This window comes from Chaetodon auriga, chromosome 4 (genome assembly GCF_051107435.1).
Source record: "Chaetodon auriga isolate fChaAug3 chromosome 4, fChaAug3.hap1, whole genome shotgun sequence".
Lineage (NCBI taxonomy): Eukaryota > Metazoa > Chordata > Actinopteri > Chaetodontiformes > Chaetodontidae > Chaetodon > Chaetodon auriga.
Genome location: NC_135077.1, coordinates 10,573,064 through 10,591,683, shown reverse-complemented (window position 1 = coordinate 10,591,683; position 18,620 = coordinate 10,573,064). Strand labels below are relative to the sequence as shown.

General features: G+C 43.0%; 3 protein-coding genes across 4 annotated transcripts; 1 reads left to right on the top strand and 2 right to left on the bottom strand.

Annotated features, from left to right (window-relative positions):
• Positions 1-803: 803 nt before the first annotated feature.
• Positions 804-6,651, bottom strand: cntf (ciliary neurotrophic factor). The gene is made up of 3 exons (XM_076729304.1): positions 6,219-6,651; positions 3,577-3,891; positions 804-3,478 (listed from the first exon to the last, which is right to left on the bottom strand). The coding sequence occupies exons 1-3, from the start codon at positions 6,336-6,338 to the stop codon at positions 3,305-3,307; spliced, it is 609 nt and encodes a 202-aa protein (XP_076585419.1). The 5' UTR covers positions 6,339-6,651; the 3' UTR covers positions 804-3,304.
• A 1,785-nt stretch (positions 6,652-8,436) lies between these two features.
• LOC143320150 (uncharacterized) lies at positions 8,437-9,776 on the top strand. The gene is made up of 2 exons (XM_076729607.1): positions 8,437-8,746; positions 8,896-9,776. The coding sequence occupies exons 1-2, from the start codon at positions 8,664-8,666 to the stop codon at positions 9,590-9,592; spliced, it is 780 nt and encodes a 259-aa protein (XP_076585722.1). The 5' UTR covers positions 8,437-8,663; the 3' UTR covers positions 9,593-9,776.
• On the bottom strand, positions 9,729-16,188 carry zfp91 (ZFP91 zinc finger protein, atypical E3 ubiquitin ligase). 2 transcript variants are annotated; one of them, XM_076729606.1, is made up of 12 exons: positions 15,407-16,188; positions 15,055-15,092; positions 14,733-14,849; positions 14,287-14,326; positions 13,752-13,862; positions 13,575-13,667; positions 13,298-13,483; positions 13,115-13,165; positions 12,850-12,928; positions 12,288-12,402; positions 12,096-12,195; positions 9,729-11,999 (listed from the first exon to the last, which is right to left on the bottom strand). In XM_076729606.1, the coding sequence occupies exons 1-12, from the start codon at positions 15,817-15,819 to the stop codon at positions 10,994-10,996; spliced, it is 2,349 nt and encodes a 782-aa protein (XP_076585721.1). In that variant the 5' UTR covers positions 15,820-16,188; the 3' UTR covers positions 9,729-10,993. The 2 variants fall into 2 exon arrangements, with proteins under 2 accessions (XP_076585721.1, XP_076585720.1); XM_076729605.1 differs by having other exon boundaries at positions 9,943-11,999; positions 14,715-14,849; positions 15,407-16,181.
• Positions 16,189-18,620: the final 2,432 nt, after the last annotated feature.

Here is an 18,620-nt window from a genome sequence, read left to right as displayed (position 1 = left end):
AGTGCTGCACTTCCTGTAATCTGCAGGAAGACGACAGACTAAAAATGGCTGTATGAGTCTTGTGTAGGTCAGTCCACGTCTGACAGATGATAGGGGCGGCACATGCAGAAGAACGGAGGGCTATAATAAAGCCATTGGAACCTGTAACTACTCAGTTGTCCCATAAAGCTAATGTTCAGGCTCTGTGGCTGCATTCAGACCAACAATAGCACTGCGTCAAAGATATGCAGCCTCATTCATTTCAGTGAGACCAATGCATTGGCCCTGCAGTCCCCATACTGGTGGAATACTCTGCAACAAGTACAGTGTAACTCTAGTATTTACCTTGCAACTGTGGAAACATAGAATAAAATAACTGTGACTGATAACTTCTCACAGTAAAATGCTGCCACATACTCGTGCTACCTAATATTTTTGTTTCTGATAAGCCTTTAAACTCACTCACATCCTGGTCCGTACTTCATCTTCTCCTGTAGCACCTGTAGCAACGCACTTGCATTTTTTTCAACCCAGTGTTATTTCTGGTCAGATTTAGCCTTGCGTCTCTAGTCTTCGACCACTCACTGACTCAAAACAGACAAAGCCAGAAAAGATTAACACAGCAGAAAGCTCATCATCAGAGTAGATGAAAAAGAGCGCGAGTAAAGATAATACATCCTCAATCCATGCACAGTAGAGCAAATGCAATATGTGTAATATTGCTTTTACAGTATATCACATTAAAAGTGCTGCACGCCAGAGCATTATTAGATATTTCAAATGCATTTGTGCTGTATGATGGAGTGAATGACTTTGCGCACATGTCCAGTGGCTCTTATTTTATTAGGGTGTACATTCCATCTTTGAAATTCATCACTGCAGACCAAACGAGCGAATGCATTCATGTTGCCTCCCAGTAACGACATTCAGTTCTCAGATGCCTGAAAACAGTTTGGAGTACCCTGGATCACTCAGATCTCCCACAGTTTATACTCCCAGTGCACCTACCAACAGTTTATCAAATACTTAAAACAGCATGTGACAAAACAAATACAATCCAGATTTCAAAAGAAGCTGGGACACTGTGTTAAGACATGAACAAAACAGAACGGATCATTTGCTAATACTTTTTGACATATACTCAATGGAAAACAGTACAAAGACAATATATTTAATGTTTCACCTCATAAACTTAATTGATTTTTGTGAATATATATGCTTATTCTGAATTTTATGCTGCAGCGCGTTTCAGTTGGGACAGGAGCAACAAAAGACTTGGAAAGAGGTGAAATGTTCCAAAAACACCTGTTTGGAACATTCCACAGGTAAACAGGTTCATTGATAACAGGTGATAGGATCATGATTGGGTATGAAAGGGCCATCCTGGAAAGGCTCAGTCATTCACAAGCAAGGATAGAGCGAGGTTCACCACTTTGTGAACACATGATTGTATAAAGGAAATTACTACATGGACTAGTAATGACATAAATTAAACTATAAAATGACCAAATGATCCCCTTGATCTAAAAATTGCAACACTGCAGAAATTTTCTTGCTTTTTCGTCTGAAACCTCTTGAAACATATTTTCTTCCAACGTTCCCCTTTCTGCTCTGTGCTCCACGTTATCATGGATCTTACTGGTTCTTCACGCAAGACTTCCATAGGATTCAATCCCATTTACAGTATCGTCTCTTTTTCTTACCCCGAAGCTTCATGCATCATTAAAGACAATCTGACTCTGTGGCTGATGCTAATATAATTAGTAACACAGCCCAGTTTAGACCGACAGAGCTCCACGTTTTTGAGTCATTTTCTCTCGCATGATCACAAATTAATCAGCAGGCTCCAAGTTAACTGATCATTATCCACTATGTGTTGCCACAGACCGATGGACAGATAATGGATCACTTGACAGACACACATCCTCATTTTCAGCAGAGTGAATCGAACCCAGTCAAAATGGTATATGTGTCTTAAAACTGTTGTTGATATTGACCATTGTGATGTAGAGCATGGTTGTTTTCTCACTCTTGCTGGGCTGTTAAGCCTGACATGGTAATAAAAAAATAAATAAATTATAAAAACCTTTTAAAACCTTATCAATAAACATAGTGACGTTTGTCACATTTCACTTTCACTATGTGGACTGAAGTACAAACGCAGTTTTCCGTCACTTAAAACAATTAAAATCAGTTTCAGAAACAAATGAAAGCAGACTTTTCAGGAACATTTTCTTTCATCATTTAAGTTTACAGACGTCTACTATTTACACTGTATTGCTCCACTACGCTCTCTGCCTATGTGCCTGTTTGCATGCTCATCAGTTAATAACGACTTATTATTGATGACTATTGATGTTGCCTTATACTTCTTAAGCCCTGTGACATGGTTTTACATGATTTATGATAATAAATTAAATTGATAATAATAAAGTAACTATATAAACTACACAAAAAACAACCTGTGAGAACACAGGGTGATTTGACAAAAGCATTACTGAAGAAAACCAGGAGAGGGAATACGTCTATGTAATAGCACCATGAAAACACTAGATGGTGCTGTTACACAGATTTATTTTTTTTTCCTCTGAACGTCCCCCAGATAATAATTTATGTGGAATGATTTGTAACCTCACTATTCAAAACTACTCATATCAGAGCGACAGTCTGGTGATGGCTTGAATTCAAATGGCCTCATTTTCATCCGAATGTGCCCCTCGCTGACTGTTTCCTCCATCAGCTGCAGTGGATCCTGGCAGTATATCTTAAATAATAACTAAAGCGGTATCAAAAGAGTGCATGCATGGGGAACACCACGAACGTGAATTTCATGTAAGTTTGACAAACAAAAAAATCCCACTTTGAGTTGTTTCCTCAATGCCAAAGAAAGAAAGAAAGTACCTTAACTGTGAACGTAATGTTAGATGCATTGTTGGATTTCATCTTACAAGGTCAACGATAAATACAAAGTTGCCGACTCTGTCATACTTAAACTTGTTCCAACAAATGCTGTTAGTGCTAATGAGCGCGGTCATTGCCTCTTGTTCCCTCTCTGTCTCAGGCCTCTGTTCATATAAAGGGGGCTTCATACTCTAAAAATAACCCAACCCACTCATCTTAGTGTGTCAGTAGGGATCTGTCTTTCTCTCTCTCTCAGCTGGCTATTTTCACTCTTCTCCTTCTTTTTCTCCCCCTATATGTCAGTTTTTTGGCCCCCGTCTGAACACTCGACTCCATTTCCTCATCCCTTTGATCCCTTCAGCCACCTCTGTCTCTCTTAACTTTTCTCTCTCATTATTCCTTTTCACATACATACGCACTTCTCTCATCTCCGAGCGCTTCTCGTGCTCCTGACTCGCGTGGTTCTCACTCGCTCCTTGGCTGTCACCGAGGGCAGGGCCTGCAGGGTGGTGATGGCCGTCTTGGTCCAGTAGTCCACCTCTTTGAAGATCCGGTAAACCCAAACCTTCAGCTCAAACAGGACAGTCGGGCCGTCTAACTGCCATTAAGAAGGGGAGAGATCACCAAGCTCTGCCTTAATTTCTATCCAGCACTTTTCACCGACATCATGACACCTCTGTTGACGTCAGCACCTACCTCCAATCCCTCCATGCTGGGAGTCAGGACCGCCGTGCCATCAACAGCTTTGAGGAGTTCTCCAGTGTTGATTAAGAGAAGCGACAGTCTGTCCTTAACCATCTTCCTCTGGGTCTCGTACTCGGCCTTATTCCCATTGCCCAGCTCCTCTTCCTCTTTGGCGATGGCTCTCTCCAGCAAACTGCGGCACTGCAGTAGAGCAGAGTGGAGACGCCACAGCTTGTCCCTGGTGTCCAGCTGGTTGGAAGGAGGAGGGACGGACACCAGACGGCCGTCCGCCACTGGCACATCTGCAGTGAAGCTCTCCTTCTTTCTCTTGAGGAGGAAAGAGAGAAAACAAAGAGGGTGAAAACTGAGAACAGAAGTGAGATTTGAGAAGGCCTTCCTGAGGGAAAGGAAGACGAGGAGGAGTTGGAAAGTGAAGTTCAACATTGAGAAATGCTTTCTATCAAGCACTAAACACACTGACGTCACTTTTGACAGCAATTTGGCGCAATATTGAAGATCACTGTCCATGGAGCAAGAGATTTTCTCCTCATGTGACAGGAATTTGTTTGGGCTCACTCACATTGCTTCAGTGCATAAACACAGCAGGGGAAAAAATCTTCCCGTGAGGAGGAATTTGTGTTCAGCCCGATTCCAATAAGGATTTATTAAGTCAACATCTGAAAGGTTAAGACGAGGCGGTTAAAATAACACAAAAGCAGCACGGGGAAAAAAAGAGTTCTGTAGGTACAACACATATAACACCATGCAATGAATCAATATGGGGTGATATGACAGAACTTTCAACATCTGAAACACAAAATCTTTAAAGTCCAGATGAAATGCTGCTTCACCCGTGTCCCAACGTCCTTCAGACAGGCTGTGTCGCTAAAAGGTGAAGATTGATGGGTGGCTGTCATGTTGTTGATTGAAATTGGTTGGTTGACGGTGCTAGTAGGCAGATTTTGTTGTCTCAGGACAGAGCCGGGCTAGCTGTTTCCCCCTGTTTCCAGTCTTTATGCTAAGCTAGGCTAACTAAGCTGCTGGCGGTGGCTTCATATTTACCACTCAGACATGAGAGTGGCAGACAATCTTCTCATCTAACTCTCAGCAAGAATACAAATAAGCCTGTTTCCCAAAATGTTGAACTATTTCTTTAACATTTATGTAAAATCAATACTGTATATGTACCTGTGGTAAACAGCACATAACAAAGATAGCGCCTTTGTACATTATGTCGACAGGTCACTTCACAGGCATGATTGTGGCTGGCGTCAGCTTTAGTACCTGAGTGAGCTGTGAATCCCTGAGGCGTCCTTGTGACATTTTTCTGAGGCGTTAATGTTGAAGCCCACATGTAAGTTCATAGCAGTGTGACAGAGTGGCCTAATATGGCCTGTATGCTCTGAGAGTCAGTGGGTGAATTTATGTTTACTGCTCAGACTGCAGGGGAGGTGTGATTCAGGCAGTTATGGATACCCAGGGAAGAGATACTGTAGCCACAGACAATATTCTCATGGATCATTGTGAATCATGATAACGTGTAAGGTTTGATTTAAGAGGTATCAAACCGATGTTGTAAATGAGTGTTTTCCCACCCAATGAATAGGCAAGGGACATCCCGCCTGGAAAAAATAATGCCGTGGCTGAAAAAATACTCAATCTGCATTTGATTTAAGAGGCAATTCCTCCAGGCAAGGAGAGAAAACACAAGGGGCATGAATGCACATAAAATTCAGTATGACAGGCTATGACATATCTAATCACTCCGTGGTGCAATCACTGGTATGTGTGTGGTGCTGAAGTTTTAGCAGCTGCAGCAATATTTCCAAAAAGACAATATGCACAGAGTCAGTGATAACGCTGCATACAAAACTGTGTCAGAGAGATGAATATTGAAGAAGCAATGAAGCGTAGAGGAAGGAAGGGTCAAATCCTCGGAGCAGAGTGGATGAAGTTATATGCCAGGCCGCTCCCTTGCTCTTGGCGAGACACATGAAAGGAAGGATGAGGCAAGGAACTGGCAGGAAACCAAGAAGTTTTAATAACTGGTAGCACTCACACCTATAGGCAAAGAGACGCTGGCTTGTGGAAAAGAGATGAAGGCTTCGTGCCCAGGCTCTGATGAGTTTGTGCCAGAAAAACCGCCCACCTCTGTCATTCCAACCGAGTTCACCCCCTCCATTCTGCATTCTTACCCCCTGCTGTCCTAGACATAATTTCTTTCTCTTTCACACACACACACACACACACACACACACACACACACACACACACACACCCTCCCTCTTATCTTGCGTTTGCACGCATCCCTTTCATCGTTCTTTCTTGTTCTCTCTCACGCACACGCTTTGTCCATGTACTTCTTCCAACACACACACACACACACACACACACACACATTCACATGCATACACTCACAAAGTTACAGACGTGTGCACAGACGACACGCATGACACACTCACAGAAAATCTATTAATTTTCCATTTAACCTTGGCCTATTTCTCATTCTCCTTTACCCACACACACACACACACACGCGCGCACACACACATACTTTTTTTTTTTTTTTTTTTCCTGAAGTCTTCACTTCTGGACTCATAGTGTGATCTGCAGGCAGATTGTAACCAGTGGAAACAATAATCTCCTCTACTCACATAAAGTTCCAGTAAGATGGAGCACTCATGGTGCAGCTGCTCGGCTATAGCAGCAGCCCGGGCCGCGGTGGTCCTGCTCACATCCGGGCCGGTGAAGCGCCTGGTCCGCCTGGCTGCCATTGGACATCCAGCTACGTCTGACGGGAAGACACTGGGAGCAGGAGAGCGACAGGTCGGCCCCTAATATACGCCCGTGTGCGCCTGCCCCATCCCGACAGCGCCGCTGCTCACGGCTCACTTCAGCCTGCCCTTCCGCTCCCCTTTGCGGAAAATCAGCCGGGGCTTCGTTAATTAGAGCCAGAGCGCTTCGCGTCTCTCAGGTTTCGGTAAAACGAGTTTCCCAGTTTGATCGAGCCCCGTCTGCTCACTTGCTTATGTTACAGAGTTTGCGGCCAACTCTCCGCCCTTTCCCCCGGGAACCTGATGCCAGGCTGGAGGAATTTAACGGGACGAGCGGGGGCGGAGAGTCACGGAGGGGAGGAGGGAAGACCTCGGTCACTTATTCATGAGGAGCTTATCTGATTTACTGGTAGTGACAAAGGCGAAGAAGTCTAAATTTAAGAGGATGGACTATTTCGGTCTGTTACACAAACATCACAGCAAAGGGATAAATTGCAAGGTTTATACTCAAGTATCCTACTGTAGGCTACTTGAACAGTTTTGAGGTACTTATACTTTACTTGAGTCGTCCGATATTTCGGTTTTATGCTACTTTATATGATCAGTTAATAAGACGTAATTGTTATATATTAAATTCCCAGAAGTACATGACTTCCTTAAGCAGTTCAAATGAGCTTTACTAACACTTAATGCATGCATCAGTAATAATGGACCAATAATATCATATTGACAGGGTCCAGGACAAATGATTGATACTGTAAGTAATATTCTAAATGTATGACTTTTATTTATAATATACATATGTGTGTGTGTGTGTGTGTGTGTGTGTGTGTGTGTGTGTGTGTGTGTATGTATGTATGTATGTATATATGTATGTATGTATGTGTGTGTGTGCGTGCGTGCGTATATATATATATATATATATATATATATATATATATATACACACACACACACACACATACCTATATGTATGTATATACACATATGTATATGTGCATGCATACATACATATATACATACATACACACACACATACATACTTAAAACAAACTGCAAGTACCAATTAAGGACTGTTATTGTGATTTCACCCAAGTATTCTCTTCAAAATGACTAATGTCAGGACAATACAGTACAGAAACAATAAGAAGTCTACAATGGCTTTTAATCTGGAATAATGTATAAATAACCTCACATCATGGACCCTCTCACAGGAGATATTTTCATTTGTCATAGCAGAAAAGCAACAGGTGTAACCAAAGACATGCATGATGGGTTTGTTCCATTTAGACTGCCAGGAAGCCATGTTAGTAAGCCAGCGTGAATGATGGCAGAACCCTCTCAGAGACACACAGATATGGAGTTCAGCTGCTATGAATGTTGGCCAAACATACCTCTCTGGACAAGTGTCCAGAGTGTTGATTTTGTCATTAAACACATTCTAAACAATGTGTAATTTACAGAGTCTATGAACTCCACAAAGTGACAGAACGTATTTAGAATAAGGAAAAGCCTACAAGGCATTCTGGGGACATTAAATAACAAAACACACACACAAAGAAAAAACAAACAAACACTAAATAATAATGAAAAATTCTAATAATCCTATTTTAAAGACTGATGTGGTGTCAGAGATATTGTTGCATCTTTCATTGTGCAACTCTGTAAACACTGACATAATATCAAACCATTACAATAAAGCCACTCACCAAGTAAAATGTCAGTGTCAAGGAATGCTCACCACTTATTTTTGTAATATAAGAAAGGAAAAAGAAGTTATTCAAAAAATGTCCACACGTAAATAAAAACATATTCCACAATGCATTACAAAAATATTACAATTAAAAAGATAATAATAATTTCAGCATATAAACAAATACTGATAATATTGTTTAAATGCGTCATGTGTTAAACTAACAAGTTCCAATGACAAACAAAAAACTCTATTGACAATGTATTACATCACTTTGCATGAAAAATGTGCTGAATTTCCGTTGCATGTCCTTCAGTTTCATAAATCATTTCATGTGGTTTGAGGATGAAGGATATAAGGGTGTAATACCACGCCTGTCCTGCGGGTGGCAGTGCAGGCAAATACAACGTAAACACTGAGCAGCGGCTAAGTGACAGCAGCTAACGTTGGTGCAAACCTGGAAGTGTCTTTTCAAAAGGAGATGGGAATAATTAAATATTTTTACTCTACATTCTTGTCATAAACGTAACCGTTAACGACAAAACTCTAGTTACAGGAGCAGTAGGAGTGCGCTTCAATTCTGAGACCAAGTTAGCCAGCTAGCTAGCTGAGCTTCAGCTGATTTTAGAAGCATGAACTCCCTCGTTGGCTACGGAGTGTCCTCGGACTCTGACAGCGACGGAGATGTAGGGGATGTAAACAACGGCGGAGTTGGGTAAATACTCATTTAAAAAAAAAAAAAAACATTATCACAAAACACATGTAGTTCTAAATAATACTGAACTAGCTTACACTGGCTGTCAACGTCTCTCCTTCGTGTAACTCCTAGTCTGCGTCTCTCTCTGCATCTTTTCTACCTTCAAGTTCTGTTAAGGAAACTGGTGATCAGGCTTCAGCTGTCAAAAGGACACGCAACTTCTTACTGGAGGCTGGTTCAGCTTCCAGTGACTCTGAGAGTGAACCAGAACCAGAGGAAGAGGACCCAGAGCCCTCTTCATCACCACCACGAGAACTCCAAACACCAGCATCTTCTGCAGCCTGCCTGCCTGCTCCTCGCCTGGGTTCCCTCACCCCCAATAAGCTACCCCCTCCTTCTCTAAATACCTCCTCTGACAGCAGTGTGTTTGCCAACCCTTTCAAGGCTCAGGCGGACCAGAAGCTCAGCGCCTTGCAGAAACACGTCCCCCTCACAATGCAGGCTAAACCCTCTCAAATAGGAGGTAAAAGGATGTGTGTGTCATACAGGAAAGACGGAAGGTGCAGGTTTGGGATTAAATGCAAGTTCGCTCATGACAGTGACCTCCAGACCCCGGTCACTCCCACCTCCTGTCATCCACCTGGGAGTGACGACATGCCAGATTCAGATCAAGTTGAGTCACATGCAGGTGGCCCGTGTTGTGGAGGATCCCAGAACCTCCAGAAGGAAATAAAGGAGGAAGAGTCAGGAGGGCAGCAAGTGAAGAAGAGGAAGGTTGGACTGAGTAACACCTTAATTCCTCCTAAACGAGCTATGAAGCAGTATGCCATGCAAAAAGACAGAGAGCGCATCAATATGTCCTGATGGATAGTTTATCAGCTGATGCACGGTGCTGTCGTTAAGCAATAGTAGTGGGATGAAATGCCTTGTGTTGTAGAAATTGTGGACTGTCCATTGCAGGATCAATTAATGAATCAGGTGTACGGTTACATCCGGCAGATGCTTTTGTCAAAAGCGACTTAGTTTTATTCCTCGTGAACACAGAGGAGCAATTTCCGGTTCTTGCTCAAGGACATTTTGACAAGTGGGCAGAGGGAGACAAGCATACAGCAGCTATAGTGGTCCCAGTTAAGAGAAGGAAAAGAAATCTGTGTGGTTGTTTTGGGTTTTTCCCCAGAATTGTGTTCTCAGACTGCCAGTGAATACACCTCAGATAAATGTTAAGACATTTATTTACATCATATAAATGAACAGTTTTTGTTTTTGCTCTACCACATCCTAAATCACAAACCAGAGCGGTGCAGATTTAGTATTGACATATATTCCAAGGTTTCTACATAGCTTTGCTTATTAAATGACATTACACTTCAAAAGGTTATAGACAAATTTGAGTTTGACTAATTCAGTGAGTGTGCTGTACTGTTATTTTATGGGTTCATATGTGGTTTACAATGTCTAAGGTCACCTTTGGGCTGCCTAGAATGGCCGAGGACTTTTTACAAGAAGTACAAACATAACACGGGTTATTATTCCTTCAAGGTCTACCAACAGCCAAGCTTAAACATTTGCACTGCTGCACAGATGTCACTGAAACAGGTCAAATGACACTGCCAACACTGCTAAAATATGCCCTTTTTGTGGCTTTTTTCAGGCCTGTGAAACATCTTTTTGGCCTGTGTCTTTGCAGGTTTTCAAATGTTTCTCTTTGTGAGATCAGATCATTTTCTGTTGTATCTTTTAACCTTGTCAAATAAAGGCTTTACAGTAGATCTGGACAATAAATGGAAAAATAGCTGCCTATTCACTTAAACAGACTTTACTCACCCCACACTCACTGGGCTCTGTTTACAGCTTTCCAATGTGTGTTTTGTGTTAATTCATAATATAAATAGTTGATTCATTCCTGTAGGAACCTTGATGCCACACACTAGACATTTGATGTGCTGTATATTACTAAGAGGTTTGCTATATTATTACATAATAGCAACAGCTTTGCAACATAACCTCAGCATCAACACACACACTCACATAAAAGGCTAGTAAAGTTTACAAGACTGTTATGTACAAAGGCAACAACTTACACATACAGACACAGACAGATCTTTCCCTGATACAGATATTCTAAAAAGCTACCAAATATGACTATGAGTGAACAGTACATAATATATTGGTGATCCTACATTTACCTTAAACATTGCAATACAGTATATCAGGTCACTGATACATTATCTGCCTCTATCTTGTTTTGTGTGCATGGTCCTTGTTTTACATGAGGGCCTGCTGCACATGTCTCTCAGTGCTGTCCGACAGAGCTTCCGCTTGTCCCGTCTGCTCCCAGACCACCCTGTCCTCCCCCACAACTTCTGTCTGCTGAAGGGAGCTGACTGACTGAGAGGAAGACGAGATCACCGGATTGTCCAGAATAAAGCTGTCCCCGTTGGTCGAGGCCGGATCCTGGGACTGGGGATGGGTTGGGGAGAGGAGAGGCGGGCTCGGGGCGGCTGTGTGCAGGGTCTGAAGCTGCTGAGAAGTCGCTAGAATGGGGATCTGCTGAATGTGGGTCTGAGACGGGCTGACCGGCTGGAGGGTCATTTGGAGGATTTGTGTCTGGCCCTGGTTCTGCGGCTGGGAGGAGTACGAGTGAAGAGGCTGGAGCTGGGGTTGATGCTGGGTCACCACTGAGCTAGAATGGAGGGTCAGTTGTTGGATTTGGGGCTGCTGTGGCTGCTGAGCGGCCTGCACAAACTGGACGGGCATCTGGAGCTGGAGGTGAGTCTGCTGCTGGTTGTCAGCCGGCGAAGGGGGGTCGATGGGGGACAGGGCAATCGTCACCGGCACCTGCATGGTATGGAGGCTCTGGTCTTGTCCCAGTAAAACCACCTGGTGACTCACTTGCTGGGCCACATGACCCATCTGGGACACCTGAGCCACTTGTTGGCCAATTTGCCCTTCCTGGCTCATCTGGTCCACCTGCCCGTCCTGCCCTATTTGGCTCACGTCCAGGCCGGTGACGTCTGCTTGCATGGGGTGTCCTGGCAGCTCCAGCAGGGAGGCAGGGGTTGTGATGAGGGCGCCAGCATTGGCTGCCAACGCCTCAGCAATTAGCACCTCGGGATGACTTTTGGCCTTATGGGCCACCACACAGTCCTTCTTCTCAAACTTCTTGCCACATATGGAGCAGGAGAACTGATAAGTGGCATCAGCATCGTGCTTCTTCATGTGCCAGTTGAGAGACGCCTTCTGACGACACGTAAAGCCACAGATTTCACACCTAGGCAGAAAAATTGAAAGAAAACGCATAAAGTAATCAAACTGGAGAATAAACAAACGTTAAAAAAAAAAAAGAGTATTGGTCGAAAGTACTGACTGTAGGGGCTTCTCTCCCGTGTGAATCATGCGGTGCACAGCCAGGTTGTGGGAGCTCTTGAAGGCACGAGCACAGAACTCGCAGATGTAGTCCCTCTGGTCTTGAATCACAAAACACTCAAATACAGATGCGTTCTCCATATACGTTCATCATAAATTGTAACAGGAAATGGTCAGACACAGATCGATGTACCTGTGTGGTGCTTTGCATGACGCAGCAGCTGCTTCTGTAGGCGGAAAAGCCTCCCACAAGACGGGTGAGGACAAACGTACTTCTTCTTGAGCAAGTGCTGATACTTTATATGGTGCTGGTGAGAAAGAAAAAGAAAATACAGATCAGTATATCAGCATCAGTTGGATGGAACGGCTACAAGACTGAAAACTGTCACTTTCTGTTTAAATCCACTGGGGATTTGTGTGGACCTGCTGTATGTGTGAAGAGTTGTTTCTCGCCTTCACAAGTTACCAGCCTTCACAAACGAATGTGTGATCAAACTATCAGTAAATTAAACATGCAATTTATTGGGAGCGTCTGAACATGTTAGGCAGACGCCATTATTCCCTTCAGAATGGTGCCGATAGCAAACACCTTGGATCCGAGTTGACTTCCCTTCAGCTACGGATATTCAAAAACACTTCACCAGGAAATAGACTTGGACCCCTTTCAGCGCTGAAACAATTAATCAATTAGTAATTACGGGAATTTAAGCAAGCAATTTCAGGATGCCACCCTGGACTACTCTGCTGAGACAGACCTGTAGGTAGCGAGGATGGGCCAGGACTGTCCCACATCCTTCCATTTCACAGCGCACATACTGCACTGGAGGCTTCTTCCTGTGTGGGCGAAGCACGCGTCACTGCACTGTCACACTATTCAAACCACACATTAAATGGATCTCATTAATAGCCCACATATCCTAATTTATTGCTCATCATGTAATTTCTAGATGAAATTATGACAGAGTGAGATCATATTATAATGTTCAGATTAAGATGCCCGAGAACAGATATCAACTTCACCGTCTCTTTGGCAGCCGCGGCGTTTTGTCATCTTTTTTCCGCCGGCCTCTCCTAACAGACGGACGAAAGAATATTGCAATGAAGAACAAAATAAATGCGTAGTATTTCACATGCACAGTTTAACTTCAAGAAAAGTACAACTGTTGCTCACTAGACATACGAGCAATTTAAACCTGAGCTTACTTCCTGGGTCCATCTGGGTCCTCCACCGTCTCTTCCTCTAGCTTCACTTCCTCGTCCACACTCTCCAAGTTGTCCGAACCTTCTACCTTTATCTCAGCAACCTCCTTCTCTTTTTTAGGTGCCTTCTCTTTCTCTTTCTTCTCCTTCTGTCTCGGAGGAGCTCTGCGCTTTGGTTTAGGGACATCCCTAAAAAAAGAAAATATCCAGTTACTAAACCAAAAAAAAAAAAATATGGTGCCTATGTCCAATCATGTCAGACACAGACAAACACACACACCTCTCAGCCTTTGGGTCGTAGCTCTGGTCATTTAGGTCATCTCTAAAAGGAACATCTTCATCAGTGCTGAGGCCCTCTTCCTCCTCTACGTCACTGAAAGCAAAGCAACAAATCACCTGATGCTGAATTCCCCATTTTCCACATGGGGTCAAATAAGCGCACTTGAGATGAGCGTACCTCTGACTCTGTGGCTGGTAGTTGCTGTCCTGTGGGTCATCCTGAAAAGGAGGGTCTTCATCATCCAAGACTGGCTCAGCAACATCCTCGCTTTCCTTCTCCTTCTTTTTACTGAGACAGCATGAGTGTGAGACATGTCATTGAAACACAGCAACAAGCTTTTCACTATATACAAGTGAGATACTAAACTTTAAAACCATGTGCTTAAAGGGCCCTTAATATCATCAGAAGATCTACAGTATGCTTTTGATATATAACAATGCTATGCATCCTCTCTACTGTTAAAGCTAATACAGGCATGGTAAACCTTCCTGATCCCCCACAATCACACCTTTAAACAATCAGTTCACCCAAATCCAATTAAGCAAACTTTCCCGCTTAGCTAGTTAATAAAAGTGAAACTATCAGCACGGTTGGATAACGCAAGCAATAAGTGGGATTTTTAAAAACTGTGTTAAAGCAACTGTTTAATTTATGCTTTGACACCTGCAAAGTTCATATCACGCTTTACCCAAAGGGCCATAAAGATACTCACATTTCATACTTCTCTTTAATGTTTAATTCTCCTTCCACTGCTGCATGACAAAAAGAGAAATTCACCAGTTTCACCACAAAAGCACTCTGACCCACCAGAAGCTTCAATTTTAGATATATGAACAAATTTGCGTAAAAATTCTAAAAAATGTAAAAGGCATAAAACACAAAACACCTCACTGCAGTCTAATGCACTCTCTCTAAGTGAGTTACTGGACTAGAAGGGACTTAACAGGCAGCACTGATCCCATTAGTTACACTGAAAATTACCACCATCCCATATCAATTAAACTAAGATGTCACTGAGGGTTTTCTGAATAAATATAAATAAATATATCCTAAAAAGAAAAAAAAAAAACAGTCGCAAGCATGAGGCTTCAGTGCCTCTGCGTGAATTATAGGTCCACATGCTGAACCATTGTAACTCACTGTCAACAGGTTGCTCACCAGCTGGATTCTCCATTCCAGGTTCGGTCTTACACACAGGCTTGGCAGAGCCGCGGACAGCCCTGCCAGATGGGGGCTTGGCACGAACCTGGGCTGGGGGGCGTCTGGAGGGAAGAGCTGGAGTGAAGGAGCAGAAGCATGCCATCAAACACACTGTGAGCTCTGAAGTGCAGTTAAGACTTAACCACACATGCAAGCTCACTCTGTTTGACATGTACACATTAATCCACTTGCATATGTATGCAATAGGATTTAATTTAAATGCAGGCTTAGTCAGAGGCATTTCAAAGAGTTCCCCCCCTCTCAACATCTCTCTAATTACCTTGTGCATCTGTTTCAGGTTTCTTGGGGTCCTCTGAGCTGCAGAGAGGAGACAAAAACACTGAGATCTGACTGTGTTTTTAACCCACAGGGAGTCATGCCATTATTCACCATACATCTAATGGAGCAATGCATGTAAAAGTTGTAGCAGTGAGGAAGATGATGATAATTTGAGAAGCCAGGTAAGTTTTACTCCACCCTCCCCGAGCAGAGCTGTAGAAAGGGGACGAGCTATGCTGAAGGCGTGCTTTTTGCAGGAACTGACCCCACTGACATAAACACACAAGTTAAAAGTCTGACAGGCTGCCTGTGAACAAATGCGGCTGTCTGTGTGCTGGGAATTAAAAACTCACTCTGTGCCTTGAAGGCTGTCACCTGCGACCCCCCCTCCAGCCTCAGCCGAACCCGCTGATTCCAAATTTTTCTTCCGCCTCGAGTTGGAAACTTTCCTCCGCTTGGTCGCACCGGTGTCCGGGCTCGGTTCGTCCTCGTCGTCGTCGCTCTTGGTGTCCTTCAGCCAGGCCGGTACTGCCCTCGTCGACCTGTCTCTTAAAACCCGTCCCGAGCTCTGCGGGCTCGACGCTGCCCCGTTAACGTCCGTTAATGAAGCGGAGACACCGGACCTCGGGCGGCCCGCCCCCCGCTCTCTGAGCCCCCTCCGCGGGGTGACGGTCGTACTGGTGGTCGGGGTCTGCTCCGCGGCCTTGTCCTCCGCCGGCGCTTCGCCTTTATTTACATCTCCGGTTCGGTCACCGGCCCGTTCCATCACCGTGAGGACACTTCAGCCAGACAGTTGCCCCAAATTCCGCTTCAGCTCAGGCAGGTTTACTCGCAATTTGAGGAAAAACAGGCTGCATCTGGTTAAAAGACGTTTTGATTGCAAGCGGCCTTTATCCAACAGTGGGACATTTTCTGTGATTGCGTTGGGTTCGTCGCAAATTAAATGCATATATTTATTGATTAGAAATGTAAAACTTTTCTTAATTATCTATTCAGCAATAAACCGATATCATTTTAAAGAAGCAGACACTATTTTCGCCTTCTTAAAGCTATAGTAAACCTACTTATTCGCCCGGGCCTGGAGCGCAACCATTTTGTGCGCTTTGTTGCGTCTCCTTTAAGCCAAATAGAAACTGAGGTTACGTTCAAGAGCGGCAACACATTTCAGCAGCTGCAAATATAATCTGGATTTCCCTCTGTGCCTTTGTGCAGATGGAGTCGGCCCAGCTGCATTGTTTATAAATCTACAAAGACGGCAGCAGCCGTGCAAAGGCACTGCGCGTACGAATGAGTGCCATGGCATCATGGGAACTGTAGTTTTAAGTTAGATGACCGCCGCTCCGACTTTGTTTTAAGGATATTTCTTTCTTTCTTGTTGTTGTGCTTTTATCCCTTTAGGATAAGAAATAGGAATGTAAGCTCCTGCGTGTGAGTAGCAATGGAGTTAAATCTCTGTGGCACAATAAATAACAAAAGGCTTAAATAATAAAATATTAACGTGATAATGTCAAAATGTCTCCATACATGGAAAATGCTTTGCCTGGCACGCTTAAAACCAGGTGGAATTACTATTTTCAGTATTTCATACCCTAGCCTGCAGTATTTTTGTGTTCTGCACTAAATACATGCATAAATTACAATATTTTCCTTAACATTCATACTGTATGGGAATATCTTCTCCTTGCATGTGTTCAATTCATATTCTAAGGTACCAAAGATTAAATGTGGTTTGTTTCCTACAATATTCTGAACTGGTGGCTGTGTAGCTAACATGGCTGCCAGTGCAAAACCTGCACTGTCTGGTTGGAGCTGTGCGGCTCTACTGCAGGCTGTTCCGATGAGGTCCATTTACCACCAGATGGCAATATTGTCCTAAATGTATAACCCATCTCTGACAGCATGATGTGTCTTTAACTTGGTTTAAAATCCTTCTGCCCTCAGTCAGTGTGATAAAGTAGGTGTGGTGTTGATGGGTTTATTAAGGAAGTATGTCAGAGATAATATTCTTAGGAAATGAACTCACTCTTGCCTCTGGTCTGGCAGAGTCTTTAGAGGTTTGTTAAACATACCCTGATCATGAACACAGAGCTGTAAGGAGGCACAAACCACCATGAAAGATTAACAGAGAGGGCAAAACCACAGAAGAAGGTTTTGATCTGATTCCACTGAATACTAGGGCCAGCATTACCAATACTGCTACCACTACTGGTTCTTTCTATTATTAAAAGCAGAAAATGTAGGGAGGGGAACCACGTGTCATGATTTCTATTTCTGAATCCTATTATAATACTCTACTATTCTTTGATTATTACTTAATCCCATACATGTTAAAACAACACAATCATGAATGGCACATATTTGTGTGTATTCTGCGAGTTAAGAGGTTGATCTCTGCACGCATGTGTTCATGAACATGATCTAACTTGAGAAATGATCAGTTTCTTGGTATCTATCCTACAGACACCATTGTTAAAAATAACTCCCAGTCATTATTGGAATGCCTCTACTCAGTAAAAGTGGCAGCACCACAGAGCAGAAAATGCATTCATTTCAAGTCATGCATTCAAAAAGTACAAAAAATATTAGCTTCAAAATATACTGAAAGTGTCAAAAACAGAAGTTCTCATTATGCGGAATGGCCCAAAAATAATTGATATTATATTATTATTTTGCAATTATTGGTGAATTATGTACTGCAGGATAGTTTGTGAATTTCCCCATAGAAATTAATAATAGTGATATTTTAATAATATAATAATTAAATATAAAATAACAGTTGTATTAGTATTAGTTTCTTTTGTATTATGGAATCTGTAAAGTCAGTAGTAACTATAGCTGTCAAATAATTGAAGTTGCAACACAAGTACAGTGTTTCTCTTTGGAATGTAGTGGCGTAGAAGTCTAAAGTAGCATAAAATGGAAATACTCAAATAAAGAACAAGTACCTGATAATTATACTTATGTTGAGTAAATGTACTTAGTTACTTCGAACCAGCAGTCTTCATGATTAGCACAGGTGTCATTAGTCAAGCTGGTCGTTTATTCTGTAACCTGTCATCACATTTTAATGGTTAGACTGCCAGCTGATGGGTGGTGACACTGTCCAAAAACTCTGTGTACCTGTGACTGCCCTCCTCCTGTACACATTGTCCCACATGATGAAGGCTACTTATGTTCTTAAAAGTCTCGCTGAGCTCCTCGCCGGGGTACAACATGTTTCTGGAGGAAAGTTGACCCACCACAGAGAAGTTTATGAAACATCCTTCAAACACTGCTCGCTCTCCTCTCTGCGCCGTGACACATTGCTTAACCGTAGCTGACGTATGAGGTCAGGGATGGGTTTGCATTCACAGAGGTCAGACTCAAAGTCCTCTGCCTCTGGACCTTTAAAGAAGCTTCTGACCCTTTTCACACTTTGTACAGTTATGCGGTTTAATCTAAAACTGAGCCTGGTTGAAGTGGTTTAGACAGTGTTGCTGTGTTTGAACAAAGGGGAATATGCAGACAAACAAAATGAATGACAGCACTGCATCCTTTTGAAAATGCTTTATTTATCTACTTTATCAC